Source organism: Stegostoma tigrinum, chromosome 12 (assembly GCF_030684315.1).
Source record: "Stegostoma tigrinum isolate sSteTig4 chromosome 12, sSteTig4.hap1, whole genome shotgun sequence".
Taxonomy (NCBI): Eukaryota; Metazoa; Chordata; class Chondrichthyes; order Orectolobiformes; family Stegostomatidae; genus Stegostoma; species Stegostoma tigrinum.
The window spans coordinates 20739303-20763011 of NC_081365.1; the positions used below are offsets into that span (position 1 = coordinate 20739303).

The window sequence follows — 23709 nt, forward strand, 5'->3', positions numbered from 1 at the left end:
TGGGTCTCTGGATTGACAGTCCAGTGATAATGCCACTAGGCCGTTGCCTCCCCGCCTAACTCATGTAAACTTATTTATAATCTTCAACTCCTTTCATAATAAAGCACTCCATTAGTCGTGTTACTTGCTGTTCCTGCATATCTTTTTGTGACTGGAACACCTAAACCCTTTGCAGCTAGGAACTCTGCGACTGTTCTCCATTTAAGTAATTCAATCTGCTTTTTATTCTTCTTGCCAAAGTGAACAGTTTCACACTTTCCCACATTATACTGTCATATTTATGATAGCATCACAGCATGGTGTGATCAAGTCCTACCTCTATGTGCCAAGTGCTGGAAAATGGAATTAGAATAATTGGGTGACTGTTTGTTTGTTTGTTTTTGACCAGTGCAGATAAGATGCGCTGAAGGGCTTTTTTGTTCGGTGCTGTAGATCCATCTGAGTATATTTGGCGTATTGTAACTCCCGAGTCATAGAGTTACCGTGTAGAAACAGACTCTTCGGTACAACTTGCCTATGCTGACCGAGTAACTCAAACCCTTAACTAGTCCTGTTTGCCTGCAATTATGCCCATATCAATCTAAATCATTCTTATTTATGTACCTGTCCAAATGACTTTTAAATGTAACTGTACCTGCAACTACCTCTCCCTCTGGCAGCTCATTCCATGCATGCACAATTCTGAGGCAAAAGTTGCCCCTCAGGTCCCTTTTTTATAAACTTTTTCCCTCTCATCTTAAACCTATTGCCTGTAGTTTTGGAGCTCCCCTACCCTTGGGGGTGGCGGTGGTTGGGGGGTGAACATGTTACCTGTGTTTCGCATGATTTGATAAATCTCTCTAAAAGGCCATCCCTCGGCATCTGACAGTCTAGGGAAAAACTTCCAGCCTACCCAACCTCTCCTTATAACTCATACCCCTCAGTCCTGGCCGTAAGGAATATTTCTGTGTCCTCTGTCCTCCGTAGAAAATAAATGCGAAATGCGTTTGTTTCATCTGCTGTTAAATCTCCATTCTTTCTCACTAGAGAACCTACACTCATTTTGCATTATTCTCTATTCTCTAGTCCTCCCTTTTTAAGGAGTGAATTACTCTTGTAGTTTTTACCAGTGCCAAAATCCTTATTTCAGCTGATCAGTTCATGTTCTGCTGAATGCAACATCATGTTTCAGTTTTGGAGTTGGTGATGCTGAGTTCTCAAATCAACGTGTAATCCCCACACACTTTTTCTATTATTGAGCAATGTTAACCTTCACCATTGACTTCATTCTTTTCACACACAGGGAATCCAATTGGAAGCACTTTTTAGGTTCTCCGTACTGTGGCATTTAACACGGGACATTCAAGGCAACAGAACGTCCTTCTGCAGTCGTTCGTTTGATAGGTAATATCCCCATCTAGAAAGGAAGTTTTTCTTCTTGAAGAGAAAATGTTTTTGTGGCATTGTTAGGGTGGGCTGGAGAGATGGCTGGCAGCTTTGTGCCAACATGCAGGAAAGGTAAACAGAGACTCAGCTGACAATGAGTTGCACTGGAGAGTGCAGCTTAGTCTGACAGGGTGAGGCTGAAGAGTGGAAGATTGACCACACCGTCCATTCCTCCTCATTCGCAAGCTCCACTGGAAGCAGTCTTGTGTAGGAATATCAACGTGAATGGGAATACTTGTGTAACCTCAGCAACAGTCACTGGGTGAGATTGGTGCAATAAGCTTTTTCATTTTTAAAAAGGAAGCCAGAGGACTTTAGACATCATAGGCAAGGCCAATATATACAGCCCATGCTGAATTACCCTGGACAAGGAGGCAACTTGGACTACAACAGCCTATTGATGTGGGTACACCCAAGATGGTTTTGAGAAGGGAGTTCAAGAACTTTGAACCAGTGGCCATAAAGGAATAGCAATATAGCTCCAAGTGCAGCTGGTGGGCTCTTGGTGGGTGACTTAAAGTTTGTGTTCCTATGCAGCTGTATCCTTCAAGAGAATGCAGGACAAGTAGCATAAAGCTATGTACTCCCAAAAATTGCAGTTTATGCTGAAAACTAGTGAACGTAACCCAAACACTCTGCTCCAATACAGTTGCAAAGAGCCTAGGTTCAATTCATAGCATCCCAGGCTTAAGTCTTGATTCAAAGCCTGATTTTATTTTACCTTTTTTCACAATTTTCACCACATCGGAAGGTTGTGGGGGTGGCCTGGAGTCTCTGAAGAATAGTGTGGAATGGGCATGTGCCAGCACTGTGCCCAACAACCAAATTGAAATTTGATAAAAATCTTTAAAAAGGGACATGTGTTTTCATCAAGGTGGAGAAAAGGAGGTGTAAAGCAGCCTGTTTAACTTAACGAGTGGTTTCTCTTCCAACAATTTGGCCTGCAGTACGCCTGCAATGATGTCAACTGTGGATGTGTGTCCCCCCCCGGCCTTCTCTCCTGCAAATTTATTCCCATCCAGCAGAACCATCCCATATTTACATGTTAACTCCTGCTTGATGGATTTTTTATAAATTACAAAATTTAGTTAAGCAATATGAAATGTTTTAATTGTGTTTTTAATTTGTAATGTTTCGCAATAGTTGGGGGAGTAAGAACTTGGATCTGTGTCATTAAAGCAGAGTGATGAGGAAGTTCAAGTCTGGCAGCATCTGTGGAGAAAGAAACAGCCCCTAGTCATACAGCATGGAAACAGACCCTTTGGTTCAACTCATCTCTGCTGACTGGCCCAAGTTTCTCAAACTAAACTAATGATGCTGCTTGGCCTGCTGTGTTCCTCCAGCTTTACACTTTTTGTTGTCTCTAATTCCATTTACCGGTGTCTATCTCATATCCCCCTCAGCCATTCTTATTCACGTACCTGTCCAATTGTCTTCTAAATGTGGTAATGGTATGTGCATTTAACACCTCCTCTGGCAGTTCATTCCACACACGCACCACCCTCTGTGGAAAAAGTTGCCCTTAGGTCCACTTTAAATCTTTCTCCTCTCACCTTAAAGGTATGCCTTTTACTCTTGAACTCCTTTACCCTAGAGGAATGACCTTTTGCTATTCACCTTTATCTATGACCCTCGTGACTTTGTCAACATCTGTATAGTCACCCCTCAACCCCCTATGCTCCAGGGGAAATGATTACCAGCCCATCAGGCCTCTCCTTATAACTCAAACCCTCCAGTTCTGGTAACATCCTTGTGAATCTTTTCTGCTCCCTCTCCAATTTCATAATATCTTTCCTGAACTCAAAACATTAAATTTGTTTTTATGTTCATATGTGATGCCAGACTGCAGCTTGCTTTTTTATAAAGACAAGTTCTGTTTTAATGTCAGATCTTCAGTATCCACTATACTTTACTTTTATTTGCATATATATAACATTATTAATGCCTTGAGAACATTGGAATGGGTTTTATAACGAATGCATTTGCTATTATGTGTGTTTGCTCGAATTTTTGTAAGCTCAGCAGCCAAATTTCAGACTACAAAGTTTCACTTTGTAAAGTGATGAATTGGTCGACTGGATAATATTTTCAGATTGTGAAACAGGTCTCGATCCTACAACCTACCGGCTCGTAGGCAAATGCTGACTCAAGGCAATTTACACTTAGTCTGATTGGCATACCCTAATTACCTGAAGAGTAGGAGCTGAAAGTGGAACTGAGTAATGACACAGGATAGTCTGGAAGAGGTGCTTGGAAATGGAGAGAGACAGAGAATTTTATTTATATGTGGGAGGTGAGGGGCTCAGGAGAATATAGGATTCTGGAGGACATGATGGTGGATGATCTTAGTATCAAGTCAAACTGAGGTAGAAGGTCAAGCATTAACATTGCTTTTAATAATGTGGAAATTATTTCTGATTTTAATTCTGATAGAAATATTTACGCTAGACCTTTTTTAGAAGGCTGGTGTGACCTAACAGTTTCTGTTTAACCCTGGTATTCAGGAGCCTCTTTGTAGTGTTGGACAGTCTGAACTGTTCAGATGGAGCAATCAGTGCAGCAGCGCAGGGTTGGCTGGTCCGGGCTCTCTCCCTCAATGACGTTGCTCGGATTCTAGAACCGGGCTTCCTGTTGCTTCTTCACCCGAAGACACAACGCACTTCCATTCTGTGCCTGAAAAAGAAAGTTATGGGAGGTAATAATCAGATGTTGCATGTGTGGAGTGCAAACTGCATCATTTGTATTTGTTCTGATTTGTGAAAAACGTGGTGAGCTTTGTCAGCTAACATATCTCTTTTGAGGGTAGATTCTGAGGTCTGTCAGAGGATAGATGTGTAGAAAATCTTTGTTTACAGATAAGACTGGATTTGAGGGCCATATGTAGTCACTGATAAATCCAGTTCAGGAGAAATCTTTGTTGGAGCAGTTGAAGGGAACCATGCAGATGCATTTAAATGAAAGCCAGATAAGCCCAGCCGAGAGAAAGGTAAATATTGATGGGTTGACATGGAGAGAAATGGGGTGGTGGTCTGTGAACAGTAATTACTGGTATGGGTCAGCTGGACCAAATGGCCTGCTGGCACTATTGCACAAGAACTGTGCATGCAATCTATAAGGGTTTCTAGTTTTGTCTAAGTCTACCTTAATGCATTGCTTTTCTAACAGCTTTAAACTACATAAAATAACAGCAATATTTTCCGTAACATTCTCAAGTTGCCTTCTGGTGAGTTGACTGAGTGATTACACAAGTCTACCTATCAAGAAGGGAGTGTTGAGAGTAGAGAACAAAGTGTGGAGCTGGATGAACACAGCAGGCCAAGCAGCATCTCAGGAGCACAAAAGCTGACGTTTCGGGCCTAGACTCCTCTTCAGGGATCTGATGAAGGGTCTAGGCCCGAAACGTCAGCTTGTGTGCTCCTGAGATGCTGCTTGGCCTGCTGTGTTCATCCAGCTCCACACTTTGTTATCTTGTATTCTCCAGCATCTGCAGTTCCCATTATCCATGTTGAGAGTAGGTCCTGAATATACAGGAGATGCCATGACTCCTGCGGATTTACACTTTAGTTTAGTCGTGCGTGACAGAATATTCTAACTCTGATTTCAAGTTAGTTTTATTTTAATAAAAGTTTTAGCTTGTATTCTAGCCACCATCTCTGCCACAAATGCTTCTCCTGATGTTGATATATAAGCAAGTTGCACTTTCCTAATGCTTTCTTAGAAAAGCAGTTTTTATTTTCTGAATTCCATACCGGATTTCTTGGGGTTTATTGATGGCCTCTAATTATGTGCTTCCCTGCATGAGAACATACACTCATTATCCATTCTGTCAAAACCTTCCATAATTTTCAAATTTTGTGCCAGGTCACCACTTATCCTTTTGTGATAGAACACAGGCTCTGCCTGGAATTCCTTTCATGTTGTAATATAACCCCACATCTTCTTGGTGTTCCTCTAGTAACTGTTCTGTATGTCCATTCCAGTGCATTTAGATCCTTGTAATAATATGGCAGCCACTTCTCCCTATTGACAGCCTGGGGGCTACCATTGATCAGAAATTCAACTGGACCAGCTGTGTTAATACTGCGGCTACAAGAGTAGGTCACAGACCAGGAGTTCTGAAATCATTGACTTGCCTCTTGACTCCCCTGAGCCGATCCACCATCTTCAAGGTACAAGTCAGAAGCCTGAATAAGCGCAACTCCAACAATCTTCAAAGCTTGACACCATCCAGGACCCACCAGCTTGTTTGATTGACACAACTTCCATACACACTCTCACTTCCTCTGCCACCAGAAGTAGCAGAAGTGGGTACCATTTTAAGAAATACACTTCTGAAGTTCACCCAAACTTCTTAGACATGACCTTCCAAACGCCCCTCAAACTCCATGCTCTTCCCGTCAAGAGTCATGCACTATACCTTTGGAATTGGGTGTTAGTTTTGCCTCCTTCTTGATTCCATTGCTCTGCACTATTTCTTTTGGGTAACCAAACAATTCTGATGCTAATTGTCATCATTTAAAATGATTGGCAATGTCAACAGAAATCAAATTGAGCAAGCCCCTGTTGATACAACTCAGTCCCACAATAGATGACAACTTTGCTAATTGAACCATTGGGGGAAAAATGAGTGTGGATCTTTTCCCAGAGAGTATTAAGAAAGTGAAACTTGCTTTTACATTAGCATCAGGAGAAGCATTTGGGGCAGAGATGGTGTCTAGAATACAAGTTAAAACTTGTAATAAAATAAAGCTAACTTTAAATCAGATTCAGAATATTCTGTCAGGCACGACTAAACTAAGATCTGCACGCTGCAGCATTACTTCTTACGGACTTCCAAAGCAAGAGATAAATGCTATTTTTTTTTCTGTCCATTGTATTTCAGAAGATATCAAGTCTTTGTACAACAGGGTGTCTGCCTGTCCAAAAGCATTTAGTACACCACTGGAAATGGTTGAAACCAGTTCGGAGGACAGCTGTATATTCGCTCACGTTTCATCAGTGGACAGGGATGGTCTCTGGGCTGAAGTGGAGGGAGAGCCTGAAAGATCAGCCCTTCATCGAGAAGGGTCGAGGAAAAATACTAACCGTTCATTTAGCGAACTGTGTCAGAATGTCCCTCTGGAAGACAACAAGGATAGCAGCGAGCACACAGACTCGATCGATACCAGCTCAGGAGCAGTCTCTTCAGGAATCACTTCCTCTGTTTCGCCACCAACCCCAGAGCATCAAGATACCATGGACAACACTGAGGAAGATGAGTTTGGGTTACAAGAGAAGGCTGGCATGGACAAGATGGCTAATAATGGTACTCAGCCCAAAGCCCAGTTGATACTGGTTCACACCGACTCTGAAAAAACGCAAATGTCACAGTCCCTATCCAGTGACGAAGAGGGCATAGATTTGGAACTGCAATTAATTACTCGAGAAAAGCTCCTAAAACGGCAAGAGAAGCATGCCTTTGTGGAAGCTTTGTTCAAGCATGTTTTGTTATACGTACAACCTTATGATTCGAAACGGGCACTGTCTGCTTTTTCTGTCCTAGAAGCTGTGTTGAAAACTACTCCCAAAGAATTTATTGAGGCACTGTCTGCCTCATGTATGGATACCAACTCCAGCAGTCAGCTCAGTCTGATACATAACCTCCTAGCTCGCCACCAGGAGTCCCTCCTGGGTGTGGATTTTTACAGGAAGCTTTCTGCTCAGGCATTGCCTGCATGCTACCACCATTGCTCCTTCATTGAATTGCTCATTTGCCTCTGCCTGAATTTCCTGACATCCTATTACCTGTGCCGGATGAGGGTGAATCACAAGGATCTGCTGGGAAACAGGGATGTTCAAGTGAATAGTGTCCAAGTCCTGATTCGGATTGTAATGCAGCTGGTTGCCAGTGTCAAGTCAGCTGATGCCAAGGACATTGACCTCATTAGCGCCTTGTTGACCAAGTGGAAGGTTCAGAAAATAGTGCTGCTTTCCCTCTCTGCTTCCATGTACATCAGTGAGAAGAGCTGCAGGCTCAGCTTTGCAGAATCCAACGATGAATCCATTGAAGATGGCCTCTCTGAGGAAAGCCTCATTAACTTTGGCCAGGACCAGATTTGGAGCGAGCACCCACTGCAGATCGAGCTCCTGAAGTTACTGCAGGTCCTGATTGTGCTGGAGCACATCCTCGGTCAGACAGCTGCTGAATACAAGAGCTTTTCTGACCTTACCAAGGAGTGGCACAAGATCATGAGCTTCCAGCAATCAATCACTGCTATGGGTTATGTAGAATCTCAGGCCATCACTGCTCAGGGCATGTTTGTGTCAGCAGTTGTTAGAGCCTTGGAACCACAGTATGGTTGCAGCATTCACCCACCCTGGGTGAGCCTGGTTACTGCCTCCCTACCTTACCTTGGCAAGTCCTTAGGACTGGTTGTTGCACCATTTGTTGCACGGATCTGTAGAAACCTGGATGACCTTGTTCTCCAGGAGGAATGTGAGAGTGAAAAGAAGAAAAGAAGGTATGCAACCATCACTTTCTGTCAGTATTTTCAACAGGTGTCACCTTAACCAATCGGGCCTCGAGTGATACTGGTTGTTTTCTTCATTCTGCCATTGATTTACTTTAGCGTTTAGCCAGTGGCATTTGGTGCTTTTATGATTGAAGTAAGCAAATCTCCAAAGTACCAAAATTCCAAGGAAACAACAGTTTACGCTGCCTGACATGTGCGCTCATGCGCTGGGAAGTAGACTGTTATTGGCTTCAACATCAAGGATGCACCAGCCAACAGTCAAACATATATTTGTTTAAATTCCAGCAAAGCAAATAGGCTGTCGACATGGCATTGCCTTGCATCAGAGTCTACTTACTAACCAATCAGCACCCTCTTCTCATGCACTAAAAATTGTCATTCCCTTGGGAATTTTGATATTCTTGCAACTCTGCCTTGAAAGTGCAGTTGGAAAATTTTCAACAGCTTCTCTGTATTGGGGAATGTTTTAGCCCTGTTCTACCAAGTGACTGTTTGTTTGAAGAAATAATAGTCTTAAACATTTTCTACATCAGGCATGATGCAACTTGAATTTGGAATTCCTCTGGTTCAGGATTGTAGCTCACTACCACCACCTACAGGGCCACTAGAGATGGACAACAAAAGCTCACATCCCAAGAACAAATTAAATATCTTTTTCTTATGTACTGCAGTAATTTCTGTAACAACACAAAAATTCTGGTTATATTTGCTTGCAAATTAGATACATTCTTTGAGAGTGGACCTCTGCAAATGTGTACTTAATGCATACATTTTCCAAGCGTAAATCCTAGGCAGTCAAAATAGTTTTGCCTCTGAGATAAAGCCAGCAGCGTTTGCTTTCTCTCAATATGGTTAGGCCACTTTTGGAATACTGTGTTCGTTTCTGGCCTCTCTGCTATAGGAAGGATGTTGTTAAACTTGAAAAAATTTACAAGGATGTTGCCAAGGTTTCAGGTGAAGGGAGAGGGTGAATATGCTGGGGCTATTTTCCCTGGAGCATCGAAGGCTAAGGGGTGACCTTATAGAGGCTTATAAAATAATGAGGGGCATGGATAGGGTGAATAGCTAAGATATTCTTCCCAGGGTAAGGGAGTCAAAAACTAGAGGGCATAGGTTTCAGGTGAGAGAGGGAAGATGTAAAAGGGATGCAAGGGGAAACCTTTTCACTGAGGGCCGTGCACGTATGGAATGAGCTGGTGGAGGCTGGTACACTTACAACATTTTAAAAGGCATCTGGTTGGGTACATGAGTAAGAAGGGTTTAGAGGGATATGGGCCAAATGCTGGCAAATGGGGACTGGATTGATTTTAGGATATCTGGTCAGCGTGGATGAATTGGACGAGAGGGTCCGTTTCCGTGATGTACATCTGTTACTGTATAAATATCTTTTATAAAGCTCATCAAGAGCCTTTAATAGAACATAGAACATGACAGCACAGTACAGGCCCTTCGGCCCTCGATGTTGTGCCGACCTGTCACTACCGATCTCAAGCCCATCTAACCTACACTATTCCACGTACATCCGTATGCTTCTCCAATGACGACTTAAATGTACCTAAAGTTGGAGAATCCAGTACCGTTGCAGGCAAAGCGTTCCATTCCCTTACTACTCTCCTGAGTAAAGAAACTACCTCTGACATCCGTCCTATATCTTTCACCCCTCAATTTAAAGCTATGCCCCCTCATGCTCGCCGTCACCATCCTAGGAAAAAGGCTGTCCCTATCCACCCTATCTAACCCTCTGATTATTTTATCTGTTTCAATTAAGTCACCTCTCAACCTTCTCTCTAATGAAAACAGCCTCAAGTCCCTCAGCCTTTCCTCGTAAGACCTTCCCTCCATACCAGGCAACATCCTAGTAAATCTCCTCTGCACCCTTTCCTAAGCTTCCACATCCTTCTTATAATGCGGTGACCAGAAGTGTACACAATACTCCAAGTGCGGCCGCACCAGAGTTTTTTGTGCAGCTTCACCATAACCTCTTGGTTCCGGAACTCGATCCCTCTGTTAATAGAAGCTAAAACACTGTATGCTGCCTTAACAGCCCTGTCCACCTGGGTGGCAACCTTTTTAAAATTAAGATTCAATTCAGCATCTCCCTGATATAATCTAGGTAATGTGCAGCCAACTTTGAGATGGCCTTCCTCAAAGGAACATGTGGACAAATGTCCTGATTCAGTTTGAAGATGGTTGGGTTCTGAACCTGGATTTGTCCTGCTATTCTTTATTGTTAAGGCATGGGCTCTGGGTGAGTGCGAGTACCTCAGAGTATTTTTAATGCTTGCAGAGAGTTGTTTTAAATAATAATCAGAAAATACTGGGAATTCACAGTAAAACATAGTAAAATAGCAAATAGGAGCAGGCGTAGGCAACTCAGCCCTGGGAACCTACTTTGCTATTCTTATGTTTATGGCTGATCATCCAACTCGGTAACCTATTCGTGCTTTTCCCCATATCATACAACTTAAAACGGTACAGGCCCTTCGGCCCACGACGTTGTGCTGACCGACTATCCTGCTAAGATCAAACTACCCTGCTTACACTACATTTTTACTATCATCCATCTGCCTATCCAAGAGTCGCTTTAATGTTCCTAATGTGTCTGACTACCACTGCTGGCAGAGCATTCCCCGCACCCACCACTCTGTGAAAAGAACCTATCACTGACATCTCCCCTATACCTTCCTCCAATCACCTTATAATTATGTCCCCTCGTAATAGTCATTTCTGCCCTGGCTATCCAGAGACTTTGATCACTTTAGGCCCAAGTGCTATATCCAACACCACCTTGAAATTATACAGTGTTTTGGTCTCATCTGCTTTTTGTGGAAGTGAATTCCACAGGCTGACTACTCGTGGTGAAGACATTACTCCTCCTCTCCAGTTCTAAATGGTTTAGCTGGTATCCTTTAGACTGGCAGGTGAGTCCAGAACCAGGGGACAATGTGAACACCCTTCCTGCCTCTCCCATTTTAAAAAAAAACCCCAAGAACTGCAGCTAGCATGGCAGCCTCACAGCACCAGGGCCCTGGGTTCGATTCCACCCTCGGGTGACTGTCTGTGTGGAGTTTGCACATTCTCCCCGTGTCTGCGTGGGTTTCCTCCACATACTCCGCTTTCCTCCCACAGTCCAAAGATGTGCAGGTTAGGTGGACTGGCCAGGCTAAATTGCCGTACTGTTCACATGTGCCGATTTAGGTGGGTTATGCAGAGATGGGTCTGGGTGGGCTGCTTTGAGGTTTGGTGTGGACCTGTTGGGCTGAGGGCCTGTTTTCACACTTTCTATGAAACTGCAGATGCTGGAAATCAGAAATTGCTGGAAAATCTCAGCAGGTCTGGCAGCATCTATGGAGAGAGAAAACGGTTAACGTTTTTGGTCTGGTGATCTTTCTCCAGTTCAGGTCTGATCTGACCTGAAGTGTTAAGTTTGCATTCTCTCCATGGATGCTTTCAGACCTGCTGAGTTTTTCCAGAAATTTCTGATTTTGCTTCTGAGTCTACCCTGTCTAGTCCTGTTACAATTCAACAGTTTTTAAGAGATTCTCCCTTTCCGTCTCATTCTTCTGAACCCGAGAGAACATAATGCTAACTGATCCAACCTCTCCTTTGCCATCTGTAAAAAGGAAAAAAATTATAGGAGAAGAAAAGTTTTTGTCTGAGTTCTTAATTGATTCATTTCTGGCTCTTGGAGCTCATATCAGAGAAAGTTGATAAAATTAGGATTTGTGGAAGAAAGTTGTCATTGTGCAATTAGTTCTGTAGTTACTGGCCTTGAGCCTTATGATATATTGTTTCCTCTGATTTGATGTGCTGATGTAAAATGCATTTAACTTTCCTACTTTTTTTATGTTTTACTTCTTTAGCACAACATCCAAAAAGGAGAATATCCCTCCAGATTATCCACTCACCCTTTTGGAAGGTCTCACTACCATTTCTCACTATTGCCTTCTGGATAGCTCCGCACAGGCAAAGAAGGTACTTCAGAATTAGTCTAAGTGCATAATATTCAGGGAATGCCTGAGCCCACAGTCATGTTCCAGCTGGTTGTTGGAATGCGGTCAAGGGGAGGCGATGGCCTCGTGGTATTATTGCTGTACTGCTAATCCAGAGACCCAGATAATGTTCTGGGGGTGTGAGTTTAAATCCCACCGTGGCAGATGGTGGAATTTGAATTCCATAAATACCTGGAATTAAGAGCCTAATTATGACCAAGAATCTCTGTTCTTTATCAGAAAAACCCTTCTGGCTCACTAATGCCCTTTTTAGGGAAGGAAACTGCCACTCTTACCTGGTCTGGCCTATAATGTGACTCCAGACCCACAGCAATGTGGTTGACTCTGAATTGCCCTCCGGGCAATTAGGGATGAGCAATAAATGCTGCCTAGCCAGCAATGCCCTCATTCCTGTTCCAGAACACGAATTAGTGAAGGATAATGATGGACCCAACTTTCTTTAAAATACACTTTTTGCAGATGTAGGTGTTGATGGCCAGACCAGCATTCATTGCCAATTGCTGATTACCCAGAGAGGAGTAGAGGGTCAACCACTCTTGGAGGTCAGACCAGGTAAAATTGGCAGATTGTCCTCTCTAGGGTTCATTTAATGAATCAGTTGGATTTTGGTGACACCGTCATCAAATTTTTATTCAATTCAAATTTCACCTCCCAATCATGGTGTAGTTTGAACTGATGGCCACAGAACATTTCACCTGCATCTCTCTGAATTTCTAACCCAATGACACACAACACTACAGGACCTCCTCCCCAAGCAGTTTTGTTGGGGTGACACGTTAGAGATGTATATCCCCTCGCTCAGTCACACAGCAAGTACCTCTGTATATGTGCTACCATGAAACATCCGCCTGCATTGAATTAAATATAGTTGATGACAGCCGTAGGGCATTAATTGTATGAGAGGATACATTATATGGAGGGCAAGTGTAGTAACCACTCCCCAAATGAAGTGAAATATTGTGCATTTCCCTCTATATAATCTATCCCCTCAAACAATTAATGCCATACAGTTGATCCAAAAGACACAGGGAAAACATTTCAGAGGCTGGGGAGGAGGAAAAGGGAAAACACACGATCTATTTCTGTTATATTTTTCCATGGTTCCATGTAGTACTCTGGTCAACTGGAGATTAAAATTTAGTCTGCACACTTATTTTGCTTGCTTTTCTTAAAAGAAAAGCCCTGAAGAATGCAGGACACTGTTTGTTTGGTTTTAAGGCACCCAGGTGAATCGGACCTGTGCAGTCTCAAGTTTGCTCAAAGTAGGACTTTGTTTACACCACACTACATTTTGCCACTGAAGACAGTCCGGGAGTAGTCCCTATTAGAAAGGGTGTTGCTTGGATTGGTGTTGGTGAATGAGTTTATTGAACTTTAATCTACATCTTGGTCTCACTCTCTCTGACTTGACAGTGCATAATGCTAATATTGTGTACATGAAATGGCAAGAGCTACATTCCTTGTGAGTTTTATTCCCCATGTTTGAAGAACAGGGAAGAAAACAATCTGATCTGTTGGAAACCTAAAAACAAACCTAACAGGCTCAAGTGCTCTGGAATAAATAGGGAGAGAGGGGGAGGCGGAGAGAAAAGAAGATAGGTGGAGAGGAGAGTATAGGTAGGGAGGGGATAGGTCAGTCCATGGAAGACGGACAGGTCAAGGAGGTGGGATGAGGTTAGTAGGTAGGAGATGGAGGTGCGGCTTGGGGTGGGAGGAAGGGATGGGTGAGAGGAAGAACAGGTTAGGGAGGCAGAGGCAGGTTGGACTGGTTTTGGGATGCACCTCCTCCCTCACCCCTATCCCAGGCCCCAAGATGACTTTCCATATTAAGCAGAGGTTCACCTGCACATTTGCCAATGTGGTATACTGTATCCATTGTACCCGGTGTGGCTACCTCTACATTGGGGAAACCAAGCGGAGGCTTGGGGACCGCTTTGCAGAACACCTCCGCTCGGTTCGCAATAAACAACTGCACTTCCCAGTCACAAACCATTTCCACTCCCCCTCCCATTCTTTCGATGACACGTCCATCATGGGCCTCCTGCAGTGCCACAATGATGCCACCCGAAGGTTGCAGGAACAGCAAGTCATATTCCGCTTGGGAACCCTGCAGCCCAATGGTATCAATGTGGACTTCACCAGCTTCAGAATCTCCCCTTCCCCCACCGTATCCCAAAACCAGCCCAGCTCTTCCCTCCACCCACTGCATCCCAAAACCAGTCCAACCTGTCTCTGCTTCCCTAACCTGTTCTTCCTCTCACCCATCCCTTCCTCCCACCCCAAGCCGCACCTCCATCTCCTACCTACTAACCTCATCCCACCTCCTTGACCTGACCGTCTTCCCTGGACTAACCTATCCCCTCCCTACCTATACTCTCCTCTCCACCTATCTTCTTTTCCCTCCATCTTCGGTCCGCCTCCCCGTCTCTCCCTATTCATTCCAGAACCCTCACCCCATCCCCCTCTCTGATGAAGGGTCTAGGCCCAAAACGTCAGCTTTTGTGCTCCTGGGATGCTGCTGGGCCTGCTGTGTTCATCCAGCCTCACAGTTTATTATCTTGGATTCTCCAGCATCGGCAGTTCCCATTACCACTAACAGGCACAAGTGATCAGTTTAGCCTGAGAGAAGATGGTCTGCCCAGATTTCTCACTGCCAAACTTTGGGTGCCAGTAACATTTGAAGGAGTCTGCACCTGTGGTCTTGACTGAAGTTGGTTCAAGATTGATCTTGGGAAAAAGTTTTCATCCTGCTGTGCATTTTCAGTACTTCTGTTAATTTTGATTTTTCAGTTCTTGTAAACTTCAGCTTTCTCTCTTCTACAATTCGATAAGGTCTTTTCACATGGGCTGTGTTTTATCCCAGTCTCCCACCACAGGTGATCCCACAAATATGAAGAATGCTAAGAATGCCATCCTTGAAGAATTGCCTTTAATCGTCAACTCAACATCTCTTCTCTGGGGTGTAGTTCGAAGAGAAGAATCTCAGAGAAAGCCCATGAGTTCACTTGATGCTACAAAAAGCCTCATCTTCTGTTTATTTTAAATCAACAAGAGTTAGTGACTAATTTCCTTATTTTGAGGGGCTGTGCTCGGGAGAGGTTGACTTAATTATTCAATTCTCATCTGCAAATCCAAATCTAATGGCAACTAATTGCGTTGCCATAACAAACCAACACTGTGTTGTGATACCATTAGAATTTTTCAATAGACATCAGTCGTTGTAGATTCAGCTGGAAGTAGGAATGGGCTTTTTTTTGTAGGTAAAGTTTTACATGGTTTTCAGTCAAATGGGGCTAGGCTGGCTGGACGTTCAGCATCCAGGTTATGGACGCAACGTTAGCACCTTTTTGAAGAGCCCTTCATTACATTGCAATTATTCATACCATCGGGAGTAATTATGCACCTCAGTGCATTAGTAAAGTCGGGTTCTGCAGGATATTTTGCTTGTTTTCATTGGCAAACTAAAAGAAGAGTGCCGTTCGGGGTTAAAATTTCCCAACCTTTGTAATCTTGAAAGCTGAGTGTTGATAGATTTAGCTCAATGGTTGTTGATATGTTTTAGACGTTGGGAAAGCCAGTGAGAGAACAAGGCTATGATGGGGAAGTTGCACCAATAGTCAATGAAATGGGAACGGGGAAGGAGAAATGTCCTTTTCATTTGGACCTGTGAGTTCCTGTATTCTTCAGATTGTGATATTTTGTTTTTGAAAGACCCTTAGACAGAAAATTCTGGAGCTCCTGAATCCATTTGCTGCTCAGATGGGTGTCCACCTGATGGCAGCTGTGGCAGCAGTGTGGAACAAGAAGTAAAGCAGCAAAAAACTTAGTCAAACCAAGATTAGATAATTGTTTATTATTCAACGTGCGTTTACATTGCCAAGGCATTTGCTCTGATCTTCCCTTTTCATCGAGTTCACAGAAACCCCTGCCTTCTGGACTGTTGTAGATTTGTTAGAGTCCCAATGGAAGCTGTTCAGCCCACGAAAGGTTTTCCCGAAAGAGCACTAAATGCCTTTCTCCCCGTAACCCTGAACGTTTGCTCTTTGTCAGTTAAAAGTTGAATTCCCTTTTGAATTCTTTGGTTGAACCTGCCTCCCTCAGCTTTGTCATAACAACAAAGTGTGGAGCTGGATGAAAACAGCGGGCCAAGCATAGATGGACTTAGAAAAGTACAGCACAGTACAGGCCCTTTGGCCCACGCTGCTGGAACTGCCTTCCTATCTCCAAGTTCAAGAAAGCAGCTTGCCCCACTTTCTTCAGGGCAATAAGTGCTGGCTCAGCCAGTGATACCCACATCCCTTGAAAGAATAAACTAGTGATGTTAAGGTAGATATTTAACCATAATCTAGAATAGTGAAGTGGATAGGGGCTGAGTGGTCTACTCTGGTGTGACATCCAGCAGATCGCTAGTGCATATACCATTGAGAGGTGACTTAACTGAAACATATAAAATAATCAGAGCGTTAGATAGGGTGGATAGGGAGAGCCTTTTTCCTAGGATGGTGACGGCGAGCACGAGGGGGCGTAGCTTTAAATTGAGGGGTGAAAGATATAGGACAGATGTCAGAGGTGGTTTCTTTACTCAGAGTAGTAAGGGAATGGAACGCTTTGCCTGCAACGGTAGTAGATTCGCCAACTTTAGGTACATTTAAGTCGTCATTGGACAAGCGTATGGATGTACATGGAATAGTGTAGGTTAGATGGGCTTGAGATCGGTATGACAGATCGGCACAACATCGAGGGCCGAAGGGCCTGTAATGTGCTGTAATGTTCTATATGCAAAGCAATAAGATGTGTTTTGGGATGCCATACAATGTCAAATGATTTGCGCAACTAATATATCTTTGTAACAAATAGCTTAGATTTTGTTTGCCAATATAGGGACAGAATTTTTCCTATTTAAACAGAGAATGCTAGAGCAGGTCTGTGGAGAGAGGAACAGAGTTAACATTTCGAGTCTGGTATGACTGTTCAGAGCTCTGTACTGAGTTCTATAGAAAGGTCAAACTGGACATGAAACATTAACTCTGTTTCTGTCTCCACACCGTCAGGCTTGCTGAGCTTTTCCGACAGTTTTTGTTTGCTTTAGATTTCCAGCAGCCATGGTACTTTGCTTTTATCTGAGGATTTTCCTGTTGTCCAGATAACCTGTTTGTTTTTTGCTGGGTTGACAGTTAATAGAGGTTTTATAATGGCTGGACGAAATGCACGAAGTGTCACCTGAGAAAGTAAAGTATGATATTGTTTTGTTTCACTTTGAGGTTCGTTCTCCCCACCCTCTGCTGTGGTATCGACAGCAGTCGCCTCTTTATACAGTGTGCAGGCTCTAACCTTGTTGGCTGAGGTAGGTCTGTGTGTGCAAACATGTAACTTATTCACCGATAATTCTTTATGATTTTGTTAAACAATTACAACTGAATTCTTTCTCAGCAAATTTTAAATATTGTCTTTATCTTTCATTCTGTTCTGTAACCTTGTATTTATATTTTAACGACGTTAGCTCATTATAGAAGTCTACTGTGTCGCTGATACCAGTTTGAGCACATTATTCATGCTTTCTTGCAATGATTTGCAATTCAACAAGAAGATATTGCCTGTCACCAAGTGCGTTTTGCTTGTTTTAATGTTGCCTGCAATCAGTGGATTAGATAGGCAACGTAATTGACTCTGAAGAACCCAGTAAGCACCATTGATGCTAGCTGAGAGGTGTACAGAAAGTATTTGGGGATAAATGTTCCGTCCACTATTTACATTTGGTTTGTCCTCCACATTCTTGCATATTATGGATGACGTTCTCTCATGACTGAGGAAAATACTGTCTCTCCAGAATCAATGAACTAGGTTTAGAATTATATTTTGGATGATCTGCTAAAAGTAAACATTATAGTTCAGCAGGTGTGCCATTAATTTCAGGAGGAGAAACCACACTTCTTAAAAAAAAAATTAAGATCTGTTATTGGTGTAGAATTTGCAATAAATTCTACTGATGTATTGCTGTCTGCACTGGTTTTATTTCTTTTTGTCTCTGAGGTACTTAGTTTCAAATAAAGTCTTTTTTTTGTGTTTCTGGCAATCTCGAAATGAACCGCCCTTTTTTTGCTTTTTGTTTTTTTTTGCAATAACTTTCAGGTACTTGCGCCCCTTCTCGACATGGTTTACCGCAGTGATGAAAAGGAGAAAGCAGTACCTCTCATTTCACGGCTGTTGTACTACGTATTCCCATACTTGAGAAACCACAGGTAACGAGATGAAATGTTTACTATTGCTTCCATCAATTGCTAAGTTACTGGGAGTTCATAGACCCAGGGTTTCAAACCAAATCCATCAAAATATACTTCATTAGAGAATCAAAACAAATCAATTCCTTTGATCTTGGCTTTTTTGGTTATGAGAAGTCAAAGTAATATGGATGTTCATGCTTTTATGCATGTTTGTATAAATCAAGACCGCTTTGTAGAGCACCTACGCTCTGTTCGCGACAAATGACAACAAGAGGTGTTGTCGTTTGTCGTGAGCCACTTCAACTGGCCCTCTCACTCCGTGGGCCTCTTCCCGTGCCACAGTGATGCCACCCAAAAACTGCAGGAACAGCACCTCATTCCACCTGGGAACCCTACAACCTAATCGTCTCAATATCGACTTTACGAGCTTCAAAATCTCCCCACTCCTGACCTTATCCCAAGCCCACATCACCCCTTGTCCCTGCCTCCTTGGCCTGTCTGTGATCTCTCCCACCTATCTGCTCCTCCCACCTCACTGACCAACCCTCAACCCCACGTCCTACCTACACTCGCCTACTAGCTTTGTCGCCAACTCCTTGACCTGTCCGTCTCTTCTCCATCTATATACTCCCCTATCCACCTTCTGTCACCATCTTCGCTCTCGCTCTCACTCTTTATATCGGAGCCCCCTTCCTCTTCCCCCATTTCTGAAGAAGGGTCCCGGCCCGAAACATCAGCTTTCCTGCTCCTCTGCCGCCTGGCCTGCTGTGTTCCTCCAGCTCCACGCTGTGTCATCTCAGACTCCAGCATCGGCAGTTCCTACTATCTCATTTTACTCTCGGGCGTTCAGTGCACAGAAAGCAGGTTTTCATAGGAGTAGACCCAGGAGTCTCTGATCTGGATTAGAGGAGTTGGCTTTGGTGGTTTAAATCCAGAATCTCACTTGTGGTCAGCATCCAGTTCAAAAGAATTTTAAACTGGACTGATGCTCCAAATGTACGAGTTCTGCACTACCAGAGGGGCTGTTTTGAAATGAGATGTTAAACTTATTTCTGAATGTATTGTAGATTGAGTGGCTCGAGGCAAGAAGCTTGTGTTCTCTGCAAATGCAACATTTCCCCTGCTGCAGTAATTTTGTTTTTCACTTAGCAACATGTTCTCTCCAAATGTCTAAGATCTGGGTATATGTACAGTTGGAGATATTCCAAGTTGATACTGCTAGGCTCCATACTTGGAACGGAGGCGTGTCTCAGGATGCAACAAAAGTCGTCCGGCCCCACAAAACCAGCAGCTGTTATTTGAGAAATCCATCCTCCGGGTAAAGGTATCAGTGAGTTTCAGAGCAGAGGGGATGGATCACGGGGGAGTCCTGAAGGTGGAAGACGACAGCCTTGATAGTGGATCAGATGTCGTATTGAGAGATTACCATAAGGTGAAATAAGGTTATGAGTTTGTAATGGGGCCTGTACTTTTCCTGCTTTCCAAAATGTGGGGAGGTGACCTTTCGATTAGACAACCAGGAAACTTTAAGTCAAAAGTAGGGGCATGTGTACATAGTTACTTTGGCTTTTCAACGTTGACCTGTAGAAGATTTGAACCTGTGTCACTGAACTTCAGACTGAATTAGAAAAGATGGCAGCAGCTTTGCATTGTGTAGATTTTACATATGTTTTAAAGAACATATGGTTTTTGATAAGAAAGGAGCTGCAAACTCGTCCTTCGTTTTAGCACTTACGGCGACTAAGTTGGCTGTTTTGCTTGGACCATCCGTATTCCATATAAGAGAAGTTTTTAACAAAAAAAGTCACTAGCATAATGAACAAATTTAGATAAAGTTCTGTTTCCTCCACATGAGGAACAGTGAGATATTAAGTTGTCATAATGCTGTCGTTTCTCTTTAGTTTGACTTTGGGCTTTTTTAAGTAGCATGAAGTTTGCTTTTTCTTTTGACTTGCTTTGAAAGAGTGTGTTTAGAAATAAAACAATTTATTATTTAGGGCCATTGCCAACTCTTTGCTGACAAGAAAAGTTTTGATTTTTGAAGCTTTTTTAAACAAGAATGCAAAATGTACACGTTTTCTTTTTGAAGTGGATGTATAAGTTATGGTTCAGCTGTGAAGATATGTTTGATTTTAGGTGTAGCAGTTAGATCCTACTTAATTTTGCTTTTTATTTGCTATGTTCTGAAACTGTTCTCTTTTTGTTTTCTGTCAGTGAGTACAACATTCCAAGTTTTCGAGCCAGTGCCCAGTTACTGAGTAGTTTGAGTGGTTATGCTTACACCAAGAGAGCATGGAAAAAGGAAGCCTTTGATCTCTTCATGGATCCACTCTTTTTCCAGATGGACTCATCTTGTATTAACCAGTAAGAAAATAATATATTTTACTGTGTCGTATTTCAGTTTCTTGCACTGGATTTTGAAAATGGGCTTGTAAATTCCACTCGGAGCTTTTCTGTTTATTGGCTTATGGAAAATTAGTGTTTTACAGCAAGTCTTTTGGTTAATGTTTTCAAAATCAACACTCCAACAGTTCTTTTGGACTATTCACGGGTGCACTTTTCAAAACTGATGTCAAGTTGACTTGGTGAGTTAATTTAATACAGTGAAATGGCAGGATGTTTACAAGTTGTACTTGTTGGACTGGGTAGGTGGTAAAAACACGACTCGGAGGTTTGTGCCTCCTTCCTACCACTTGAGCCGATACCTTTGTATAGGGAATGTTGGTTTGCCAGCAGTCTGTTTTGGGTGACTATTCATTTGGCGGTCAGTGGCCTCCAGATCTTGCAGCCCTTGTCCATTCCTAGTGAATCTGAAGAGCAAGTTCAACGTCCTCCATCTACTCTTGTTGCAGTCCATATTTTCTATTTTTCCTAAAGATATTGAATGTACTGGATTCTAAAATTTACTGACTTCTGGTACTCAGTTTGTTCAAATTACAGACATTCTTAATAGATAGTAAATACTTACTTCAGAATACCCTTCAAAACTGAAGAGATGGAATTAAGGCTTGGAGGTGTGATATGAGTGGATAGAAGAGTTTCAGAACAAGTTGAATGGGTACATTCAGAGCCTCAGGATGTCCCATTGATCAAACCCAACCGAGTAATTTCAAATCTTTGCTATTGAAGACAACAGGCAAGAACTTAAGAACGTTTTGAGGCTTGGGCTGAGCAGGGGAGACTAACCTTTGCACCAACAAGTGCCAGACAATGACAATAATAATGTGATAAAGGAGCAAGGGTATACCATTCAGCCCATCTAATCTGCACCACCAATGAGATCATACATGATTTGGTCATCCTCAGCGCCATTTTCCTGCCTTTTCCCTGTAGCCCTCGATTACCTCACTGATTAATATACTGTCAATCTCTGCCTTGAATAAACTTAATAACTGAGCCTCAACCACGTGGAGGTATTTAAAAGAAAACTACAGATTCACTCCCCTCCGAGCGAAGAAATTCTTCCTCATTTTGTCTTAAATCAGTGACCCTTTACTCTGAGATTATACTGTCTGGTCCTAGACCCGCACACAAGGCAAAATAACCTCTTCATATCTACCCTGTTCCACTCAACTCCAATGAGCACAGGCCCAACCTACATAACCTCTTATACCTGGGACCAACCTAGTGACCTTTTCTCTGGACTGCCTCCTATGCAGGTATACCTTTCCTTAGATCAGCTAACCAGAACTTTTAACAGTATTCTCTAGATGTGGTCTTGTACAGTGTTAGCAAGACTTTCCTGTTTTTACATTCTATTCTCTTTGAAATAAAGGTGAAACTTAATTTGCCTTCACGTAACTTGCCAAACTTGTATGCTGGTTTTTTGTGAATTATACATGAAGACATTCATCCCTCTGTGCTGCAACTTTCTGCAGTCTTTCTCTACTTAAGTAATATTGAGCTCTTCTGTTCTTCCTGCCAAAGTACATAGTCTCTCACTTGCCCACGTATTCTATCTACCACATAAATGCCTTAAATGAGTGAATAATATGTCCCTCTGTGAACTATTTTGGGTCATCCTTAGTACTTGATTTCCCATCTATTTTTGATAACCTCCTTTCCCAGTCAAGTTTCTTGCTCTCACTGTAGTATAATTTAGCATTCATTTCATGGTCACTGTTTTCTAGGAGTTTTTTAAAACTCTTGATGAATTATTAAACCTGCTTAATTGACATTACCAGATCCACAATAGCCTAATTCGTGGTTGAAACTACACATTTTGTTTCCAGAAATCGTCCCCAATACATGAAGATTAAATTCACCCTTTATTAATACTTTTTTAACATCCCCTGACTTATTCTCTGCTCTGCAGTATAGCTACTGTTAGAGACCTGCAGAGTACTCTCGCTCACCAGCCTTTCCTCTCTGTCCTTTTGAAAAGTCTCATGCCCTTGAGGTTTTACTTCCCAGCTCTGATCTCTTTGTAACCATTAGACAAAAAAAACCCTGTAAGAACTCTGGATGCTGTAAATCAGAAATAAAAATAGAAACAGCCAGAAAATCTCAGCAAGCCTGGCAGCACCTGCAGAAAGACATTAATGTTTTGGGTCCAGTGACTTTTCTACTGGACACTGGACAGTGGGCCCAAAATGTTAATTCTGCTTTCTCTCCACAGATGCTGCCAGACCTGCCCAGATTTGCCAGCAATTTCTGTTCTTGCTCTTTTGTAACTGTGCCTTGAAATAGCTCTGGGATCATACCCCCGAATCTGTATTATGCTGTTAATTAATTTTTCTTTTCTGAAAACTGCCAGCATATAACTAAAGACACATTAAATTTCTCCCCTTTTGATCCGAATCCCTACTGTTTTGCCAAATTTGTATATTTTGTCCCTTTCTGCGCCAATTTGGGTACTTTTATGCAAATTGCTACTCTGTAATGCTACTGTAACTTATTGCTTTGCTCATCTGTGTTTTCCTCTTAGAACATAGAACATAGTACATTACAGCACAGTACAGGCCCTTTGGCCCTCGATGTTGTGCTGACCTGTCATACCGATCTGAAGCGCATCTAACCTATACTATTCCATGTACGTCCATATACTTGTCCAATGACGACTTAAATGTACTTAAAGTTGGCGAATCTACTACCATTGCAGGCAAAGCGTTCCATTCCCTTACTATTCTGAGTAAAGAAACCACCTCTGGCATCTGTCCTCCATCTTTCACCCCTCAATTTAAAGCTATGCTCCCTCGTGCTCGCCGTCACCATCCTCGGAAAAAGGCTCTCCCTATCCACCCTATCTAACCCTCTGATTATTTTATATGTTTCAATTAAGTCACCTCTCAACCTTCTTCTCTCTACTGAAAACAGCCTCAAGTCCCTCAGCCTTTCCTCATAAGACCTCCCCTCCATACCATCTCCTGCAATTTTAAATTGCAAACTAAAAATTCACTTCAATTGTCGAGATTTTGGACAATATGCTTACGAATAAACACACTCAGCAGCAACATTAGAATAACTTGCAGCTTGCTCCATGCATGCATTACAAAATTAACCCTACTTAAAAAAAGTTTAAATATATGTGAAGCCAAA

General features: G+C 42.6%; 1 protein-coding gene across 1 annotated transcript in view; it reads left to right on the plus strand.

Moving 5' to 3' along the window:
• Positions 1-23709, plus strand: part of LOC125450514 (protein dopey-2-like) — a 72504-nt gene that overhangs the window by 39159 nt on the left and 9636 nt on the right. The window contains 11 exon segments of the mRNA XM_059649992.1: positions 1283-1383; positions 3930-4120; positions 6308-7925; positions 11801-11912; positions 14814-14966; positions 14968-15003; positions 15662-15742; positions 17040-17100; positions 17212-17294; positions 18080-18189; positions 20386-20535. Coding sequence (XP_059505975.1) covers positions 1283-1383; positions 3930-4120; positions 6308-7925; positions 11801-11912; positions 14814-14966; positions 14968-15003; positions 15662-15742; positions 17040-17100; positions 17212-17294; positions 18080-18189; positions 20386-20535 — 2696 coding nt within the window.